The sequence below is a fragment of the Wallemia mellicola genome, assembly GCF_000263375.1.
Source record: "Wallemia mellicola CBS 633.66 unplaced genomic scaffold WALSEscaffold_37, whole genome shotgun sequence".
NCBI classification, from domain to species: domain Eukaryota; kingdom Fungi; phylum Basidiomycota; class Wallemiomycetes; order Wallemiales; family Wallemiaceae; genus Wallemia; species Wallemia mellicola.
In genome coordinates this window covers 20,415-28,730 of record NW_006531994.1, presented here as the reverse complement: position 1 = coordinate 28,730, position 8,316 = coordinate 20,415, and the positions used below count along the sequence as shown (strand labels likewise).

Below are 8,316 nucleotides of genomic sequence, written 5' to 3'. Positions count from 1 at the left end.
CCTAACCTAACCTAACCTAACCTAACCTAACCTAACCTAACCTAACCTAACCTAACCTAACGGCCCAAATTCGTGAAATTGGCGATTGTAATGAATCAGAACCAAGAGTGACAATAGCGTAAAGATCATTTGGAACATCGCCATTCATGAAATTTTGGTAGCCGTTGAAGCTATAAGATATGTTAGCTCACATTCAAAGTAAAAAGCAATTTTCAACTCACGCTTGAGCAGACTCTTCAAGTGTACGACCGTACATGCCATATCTGAACGTAACGGTATTTGCTGGAGCTGGGGTTGCCTGGTAGGTGTATTGTGTAATCTTCCGTTGGACTGAGTGAATTGGTCATTGGTAAAGCGTTCAAAGCACCTGGCCACATTTTTTATCACTGAAGCCATTAGTTGCTTCGCTTCCAAACGAACTGTATGTGTCCCCCACATTCGCCTTCGGTGGCGAGCTTAAACCGTTCGAACTTGTCACATGGGATGCGTAGGTAATTTGAGCCAATGTCAATAGGGCGATTACTAAAATTCCCGAGTAAATGTCTTGCAACTTCAAGACTAGCATTTCTCAATATATTGATAATAGGATAGTTTGATGTGGTCAAAATGTCGAAGTGTAAATCAGCTCTTAAGGTATGGCGTTGATCTACACAATGTATGTGACTCAAATTTATTTTTAGTAGGTACTGTTCAGGGGTAATTCTCCTAAAGCGTAGCAGCTGGCTATCTGAATTGTATGACACTTTGATGAGATGATTGGTCTTCACCAAGAATAAAAACTAAGAAAGGTCAGTTATATAATGCTTCGCTGTCCGCATGTTCCTGGGGACATTGTGCTGATTGGAAACTTCCCACTGGGTCACTAAAAATATTGTAAAGATGCAGATAACTTAACAATCATTATAACTTCAAATCGACACATAAGTCTCAATTGGAGATGATGAATGGGATTTTTCAGTTATAAAACTCTGCAGACGCTTTTAATGTATATATCCTCCATACGTATTCATTCGGGTGTTCCTATTTATTTCTAAGGTATTCCGACTTTAATTCGTAGCTCCAATAGAATTAAGTATTAGAACGGTGCATCCGAGGTATAAAAACTAAGACACTATGTTCTATTATTTTACAGCTACATTTGGATGAAGGAGTATACTCTTTTATATTTAATTTTTTTAAACTCATAATATACCCGGAAAGAATATATATTAGAGATACCAGTGATTTACACAATCGTAAGGTTATACATGAGCTCTAGATGCTACAACAATAGGTATGAGACTGGTCAGCACTGAGAGAAATACCAGTCCCAGTGCTCCGTTTGTTAAAGTTTTCCTACCAGCTCCGCTTGATTCGGGCCTTAGCAAGATGTCGGCACTAATGCGTCCCACGCATGGCTCGACTACAACACGCTGGCCATCGTCATTTTGTACCATAACGTGTCCTCCATAGTCTACTCCAGGACATCCTAATTCACAGTTTAGGGAGCTTTCGCTGTTAGTTATGTTGATATGTGTGCCGTTAAAATTACCAGTATCATGCTGTATAGAAGGTAGATAACAACCAATGAATTCTTTCGGGAATTATTTTCAAAGTTTCCTACTCTATCAACATAATACGCCATATTACTTGACTATAGTACGAAGTCGAGGATGATTTGTATGATTTGTTCCGACACGCTTTTTATATGTAATTTTTGAAGAATAATTGGAAAAAAGCAAAATTTATGAAATGGTGACAAAATCACATTATACTGTTGAAGAGACAAAAAATTAAAACAGCACTTATCTGTACTTCCTTAGCTTGTGGAGTTTGGGTTAGTTGTCCGCAATTTCTAGGGTAGTTAGAATCAGGCATGATAGTTACAATAATAAATTCGAGTTATTATACAATATTGTACTACACTGTGTCGTTTTTTTACTTTTTAATGTACGTTTCGTGTACAACTTTTGCTTAGTACAAGAAGTTCCTTATTGGACAATGTTTTCTTAGCACATCTTCCGGAGGACAAAGTGGGTTCTGGTAACAGTTGGTACCACAATTTCTACAACCCTGTTAAAAGACATTAAACAAATGTAATTTATTTGCTGGATTTCAAAAAATGTTCGTTTTCTACAAATGCATCATCTTGGTACTTTGGTAACTAAACTGATCTTTAACTCATGCGTGGAAACATTCAATTTATAGGAGTTTTCTCCTGGAATTTCCGACCACTTGTTCATTTTATATTTGTCATTAGATGTAAAACACGAATGAAAGGAGTAATTGACATGTGGCAATTGCGTTAATACAACTATTGGTTCGGCTCAGATGCCTTCATGATAGCTACAGAGTTGTATTTTAGAATTAGGGTGCTGTCTTACGTTTGCAGGTCTATTTTATATCAAACCAGCAGTACTCGAAACCTTGCTATTATCAACAGACCATCAAAAGTGAATACCTGCACTATCAAGAGCACGCAAATATATCAATCACGTTCGTACTTTCTTTGACTTGCATATGATGGAGGATTCGAACAATATTCACTGGTGAACGAAGATATGACTTGAAGATGGTCTTTGAGTTGCTTCTCTCAACTCGAAATTCCAACTATTATGACAATCAACGTGTGTAACATTTCTAGAAGAACGAGAGAAAGAGAAACATTATCATACATTGACGTTGAGCATTATCTTAACTACATCCAAGCTTTCATAGCCAAATCAGGACTCATTAAAGTTAATTATATGAGATATAATGTTTATTGGTACGTGAACGATATTAGACCAAATTGGCGATCCTAATCTCTATGATGAAAGGAACTTGTTACCAGAATTTGTGAGCAAATTTGGTTACTGAACTATTTCAGTTGGAACTCGTTTTGATGAGATTTGGTGAGTCATGATAGCTTCATACCATCAATAACTTACTCAACTTTTGGCTTATAATTTATTCTCTATTAAAGCATCAGTTTCATATTATTCCCGCAAGTATTACTGAACATGACATATTAGATACCGATAAATATTTTGTCAGATATAGATCTTGCGGACAGTACACGTATACTTTGAGGTTGATAACTGAATCATCATCTTTTAATATACAGTGGTACTATTTATGAATGTGGAACTATCACGGCAATTTTAATGATGTCGTCTGCCAGTATTTACCTTGTAACAGCTAACACATATATCTTTATATAGCACGCCACATCCTTTAACACCCTCCATCAAGCCCACAAGAAGGTCCTCAAGTATCGTGATCATGTTCCAGTTACGTTTGTGCCAATTGTGTTTGGTGCGGGAGGTGCTATGAGTACTCTCACCACGGAACACTTCAAGCAATGGCGCAGGATTACTCCCAACTGGGACCACCTACAGAGGCTTATTTCGTTTGCGCTCGTAAGAAAGAGAGTGACAAACTTCCACTTGATTTAGGCAGTATTCTAAGATGTCTTGATTTTGAAATTTTCACTTTTTTAGTAACGATCTTTTGATAGTATTTAGTATTTCTTTGTAGAAACGTATTCATGCCGCTGTTTTACCTAACCTGAATTTTACTTGCCCCACCAAGGTACAGGTTTAGGAATCGAACCTATACAAGAGTCTTTAAGACTGAGAATATGAATGTTCTTATCTTTATTTTTGCTTTTTTTGTTCTACGTTTTGGTTTTTTTTAGAAAAAAATCATTTAATGTTATCTTACGTTACCTTATATTTATTAAGGACTGGGTATACGATCATGCATTACCGCGCCTTATCAAAACCCATCGGCACCACAATTACCAGCATAACAGGCATCCTGTCCATAGTATGATTCTCCATCTCTAGCTAACTGAACTGCTCCTGTACTAATCCATTGACCATTGTCCTGGAGGCATAAACAGGCATCTGACCATTGATTAGCATCTGCGTCTGTCATGACTCTATTGGCAAAAGGTATACCGCCATTGTCTTCGCCTGCTTCAGCACCTATGTTGTAGTCGGTCCTTTCCCATTGTTGTTCGTCCCCGTAGAAATTCTCGCCGTACATGACTTGCGCTGGGTATTCCCCTTCAGCTCTCTCGTTACAGGCATATAGCTTATCGTTACTGTATTCGACTTCCTCAATCTCATCAATACAGGGTTGTTCACCTTCATGAGATAGTCTCTTTTGTAACTTATCCTTTTGGTGGAGGGAGACGGAATGAGTCCTCAACACAATATTACTACCCGAAGTTTCCCACCACGCCTTTAAGTAAGGATGCTCAAGCCGCAGGTCTTTGGATATAGCTATAGTAGCTGGCTTATCTTTAGAAGCACCTATCATAGCGGACAATGTTACAACCGAATATTTATCTTTAGGATCATGGAATAGTATTCCTTTAGCCGAGTTGAATACTTTGATTGTGTCGTTAGCTAGTTTTTGTTCAAACTGTCCGAAATATGAATTATCACGTGCTGTCCTTCCCCCAGTGAACATTGTGGCCATTTCATGCGCAGAGAAGAAGTTTTCGCCTGGTGGTGTCTTGCCTATGAAGTCAAGGTAAGCCTGCTGTATTGTATTCCGTGACAACCAAGCGTTCCAAAAAGCTCCTAAGAAAGATAATGTGCTACACGCGTAGCTTACCGCTTTTGGTTCAGGTACTTTCCGAAGAGCCTCCAAAGCCCATCCTGTAACACTACATGCCATCCCAGCTATAGCGAGTCCCTTTGAGTATGGGTTGGGAGATAGAATGGCTGTTGAACCGGCCCAGACGAAGTCCACCACTCTACCTCTATCCACTAGTGCCTTAGATCCATCCCACTCTGTCCTTGTCCTCTGGTAGGAATTACGTAGGAATGCTTTTTCTTTTCTAACTAGAAATTTGTTGGTACTTGGATTTTTGCTGTCTCTGTTGGTTTCCAATCTGACCATTTCAGGAAATTCTAAAGGGTGAGACCCTCTTTTTACTGAAGTGTCAATGGTTGTTGTGTCAAAGAACTGCGCCGAAAGCGTTATATCATTAAATGTTGATCTGCTAGTTTTGTTCACGTTTTGCGAAGGTTTCCCAACAACGTACGCTGAGGACAACGAAAATAACAGCAGAGAAGATAATGTCCACCATAAGAATATATTGAAGTATTTGATGATCATTGTATACGAAACACAAATCAATTGCCTTAAAGAAGCTAGATGCAGCTAATGGGAGGATAAAATACGGTTCAGCTAGTTTGGTTACCACTTTTAAAGTTTCAAATGTACTATAACGGAAGTACACTGTAGTATATAAAGAAGTTTTGACACTATTTCCGAACCCCTTAAAAGCACGTCCGCATCGCAAATTTTGACGACCCGACAACAACCTAAAAAAGTATGATGGAGGCTATATCCACTTCCAGGCTTGCACTCAGCTTATGGAGCATTAGGACCTGAAATAATTTAGCCAATAATAGCTTTGTAACCAACATGTCCGCTTTTATATGAATCGGCAAACGTAGTGAATTTTTGATATATCAGGAACCGTTTGAGAAGAGAAATTCAGTAAATCACACCGAATCCTGAGAATTTGAAGGGGATAGGACATTAAATATTTATAGAGCTGTAGTAAGTGAGTATAGTGAAGCCCTACTGTATTATCGAGCGGTATAGCTTGAAAGTCTCTTCCTTCCATGAGGCTGTTCAGTTACCAATCACCGGCTTTTTTTTCGGTGCCGGACAATTACGCGGACAGCACCCTAGAAAGAGGTGGTCAGTGCTTACATTGGATATCCCTTAATGTTCCTGACCCAATTGCAATTACTGGTGCACCCTTTTTAGAACACTTTTATTGAATGATATATAAATGAAATGTACCAATAAAAGAAGAAATATAATAATCACTTTACTTTGATCCAGGTTGCTTTTTTTCTTGTTCCTTTTCTGCAGGGATCTTGAGTAAATAGTCATACTCTTGGTATGGCTTTTTGCATGGTTTGCCTGTAGGTACTATGAAGGTGGGATCTAAGTGGTTGGGGCGTTGTTCAAGAACATCAAAGCTAAGGAAGTTCCAAAATGTTATTGGAAGTGTGAGGAAATGTAGGGTAGATTCTATCCATGTGAATTCACGTTGACACATTAAATACCAGCGACATTGTATTTTGTTATTAGGATCATAAAAATATTTTGGAGACCAATCTATATGTTGATAGAGAATATTCTTAAGTGTTATAACCATTTGCGAAATTCTGACTTGACTGCAGGGTGATAGATAACCTGGTATAAATTAGATCATCTGACTAGAATTAGAAATTCAAAAAGGTTGAGGAAAACTTGTACAAAGCTCCTTGTTTAGATAGACATCTTCTAGTTTTTCTTGTCATTAAATATTGTAGCTAGCCAATTCGAGATATCTTGTTTACGTCATCACCCGAAAGTGAGAAGCTTTCAGTTGATCCTGCAGCATCTAGTCGAAAAATATAATCACATAATTTGTGACAAAAAATGAGTATCGTAACTGACAGTAATAAGTAAGATTTAGCTTGAGTTTACTCGCTTAGTTGAGAAGATGCACCCACTCACTATTGGTCTGCTGAGGCGCTTAAGAGAGTTCTAATGCATGGAATATATATAGCGTATCATATTAAATTTCACAACAAATAATAAAGTGTGTTTGATATTTACGGATCGACGTCTTTGTAGTAGGATGTTCCGCTGACCCAACTAAGAGTTTATTTAATTTGAGAAACACCAGATATGGATCATCTTCAGTATTTTAATACGTGAACTACCTTACCACCTCTGATCTCGCCTCTCTCCGTCTTGAGCAACCAAGGCAAGATATTCTCAAGACCTCTGCTAGTAACAAAGATAGGTGTTGGTCTTAATTTTATTGTTAGAAATGAGCTCATACAAAGTGCCCTTGTCGTAATTGAAGAACTTGACTGCTGTTTTGTACTCCTCATCCATCTCTGTTTGAGTGATTGGAGGATCGAACAAGTAGTTCGTGCATGAGTGATCTTCAGCAAAGACTGAGTGAATTAAAGTGAAGAGAATGCTCTGGCTAGCTGAAACTGGAGCGACAGTGCCTGTAACTTAGGAAGACGTAGGCAGAAATCAATTTAAATCTATATACTTTGGTAACAAATTAGATTCTTTCATCTTATCAAAACAAGCCTTGTAACCATCAGTATAAGTATCCACCGTCTTATTCCATCCAATTGATCTCGCAGAATCCATATCCCCGACAATTGGGTAAGGAAGCGCAGCTGCGATCTCAATACTAGACCTGAAACAAAGTGAGTAGAGTGTAATAATATAAGGAAACAACACCCACCAATTTGCATACTCAAAGGTTTTTGGATCCAGATCGTACTTTTTCACAAGTTTAGGAAAGTCATATTTATGTCTTTCCGCCCACTCCGTAACGCTATGGACAACTTTCAAGAATTCCCCTGCCTTGATTTCGACATCTTGAGCTGGTGGGGACGGAAGTTCCAAACCAAAATATGCTGCGATCTGCGGCCAAAGTGTGTTAAATTGATAAGGTTTCCCATCATTGATATTAAACGCCCTATTTTGTGCATGTTCAACAACATAAAGTTGAAACTCTGCATTATTTTTAGCCGTACTATTATCATAATCCATATCATAACAGATAAGCGGACCAGGATAGTGCAAGTTTTCACCGAACTCCTTACATCCAAAAGCATATAGTGCGGCAGTAACAGACACAGACATCCAATTGCCTTTCGAGTAGCCAGCAATAGCACATGGCCTGCTAACTGTCCAATTCCATCCATTCTCTTCTGCCACTATTGCCAATTTATCTTCTTGATGATAGTAGAAGAAGTTAGGGACGTGTCCTTGTCTCTTACTGTCTTCCTTGAATGGCAGTGGCGGAAATTTCTCGGCTGTGAAACCGGGCATGTAGTATTTATAGCCTGTTTGGAGATGGAATGATTTGAGATTTGGACATGCTTTGCTGACTGCTGAAATTGACTAGCATTTCTCGAATTAGATGTAATTTGTATAAGGAAAGGTTTACTGACTTTATCAAACAGCTTGTTGTTTACGCTGTTCTGCTCTTCTATGTCTTGTGAATCGATATAAGCATAGAAGAAGACGTGGGTGGAAGTATCAGCACCACCTTTGATCAAAATATCAGCAATCTGATTATCAGATGAATTGATGAGATCAATCGAGATATGATCAACACCTTGTCTATCGACAGGTCTTCTACTGATTCCTATTATTCTCTCATATGAAGAATCCTGAAGTAGAGCGTCAATCGCGGCTATTCCGCTAATGCCAGTAGCACCAAATACTAAAGCCGTTTTAGACATAATGAAGAAGAAAGAAAGAAGTGCGATATTTATAAGTACGCATCCAATCCCTAAT

At 38.4% G+C, this 8,316-nt stretch overlaps 4 protein-coding genes across 4 annotated transcripts; 1 reads left to right on the top strand and 3 right to left on the bottom strand.

The window, feature by feature from the left end:
- Positions 1-46: 46 nt before the first annotated feature.
- On the bottom strand, positions 47-765 carry WALSEDRAFT_70867 (hypothetical protein; the record flags this gene model as incomplete). The annotated part of the gene is made up of 3 exons (XM_006960787.1): positions 368-765; positions 222-319; positions 47-170 (listed from the first exon to the last, which is right to left on the bottom strand). Exons 1-3 carry the CDS (start codon positions 563-565, stop codon positions 47-49), a joined length of 420 nt encoding a protein of 139 aa, XP_006960849.1. The 5' UTR covers positions 566-765.
- Positions 766-2,754: 1,989 nt separating this feature from the next.
- WALSEDRAFT_61635 (hypothetical protein) lies at positions 2,755-5,174 on the bottom strand. The gene is made up of 2 exons (XM_006960786.1): positions 3,690-5,174; positions 2,755-3,637 (listed from the first exon to the last, which is right to left on the bottom strand). Exon 1 carries the CDS (start codon positions 5,092-5,094, stop codon positions 3,739-3,741), a length of 1,356 nt encoding a protein of 451 aa, XP_006960848.1. The 5' UTR covers positions 5,095-5,174; the 3' UTR covers positions 2,755-3,637; positions 3,690-3,738.
- A 20-nt stretch (positions 5,175-5,194) lies between these two features.
- Positions 5,195-5,940, top strand: WALSEDRAFT_61634 (hypothetical protein). Its single transcript, XM_006960785.1, has one exon. The coding sequence runs from the start codon at positions 5,610-5,612 to the stop codon at positions 5,769-5,771; it is 162 nt and encodes a 53-aa protein (XP_006960847.1). The 5' UTR covers positions 5,195-5,609; the 3' UTR covers positions 5,772-5,940.
- WALSEDRAFT_70865 (hypothetical protein) lies at positions 5,195-8,275 on the bottom strand. Its single transcript, XM_006960784.1, has 6 exons — positions 7,968-8,275; positions 7,253-7,917; positions 7,101-7,204; positions 6,830-7,004; positions 6,713-6,798; positions 5,195-6,192 (listed from the first exon to the last, which is right to left on the bottom strand). Exons 1-6 carry the CDS (start codon positions 8,259-8,261, stop codon positions 5,822-5,824), a joined length of 1,695 nt encoding a protein of 564 aa, XP_006960846.1. The 5' UTR covers positions 8,262-8,275; the 3' UTR covers positions 5,195-5,821.
- Between the last annotated feature and the right edge of the window lie 41 nt (positions 8,276-8,316).

Bases quoted from the DNA above. Each gene is read 5' to 3' on its own strand.
- WALSEDRAFT_61635 (XM_006960786.1), bottom strand. From the start codon at position 5,094: ATGATCATCAAATACTTCAATATATTCTTATGGTGGACATTATCTTCT.
- WALSEDRAFT_61634 (XM_006960785.1), top strand. From the start codon at position 5,610: ATGAGGCTGTTCAGTTACCAATCACCGGCTTTTTTTTCGGTGCCGGAC.
- WALSEDRAFT_70865 (XM_006960784.1), bottom strand. From the start codon at position 8,261: ATGTCTAAAACGGCTTTAGTATTTGGTGCTACTGGCATTAGCGGAATA. The intron at 7,005-7,100 runs GTTACAAGGCTT...CCTAAGTTACAG, and splicing joins GGTGGATACTTATACTGATG to GCACTGTCGCTCCAGTTTCA. The intron at 6,799-6,829 runs GTATGAGCTCAT...AATAAAATTAAG, and splicing joins AATTACGACAAGGGCACTTT to ACCAACACCTATCTTTGTTA.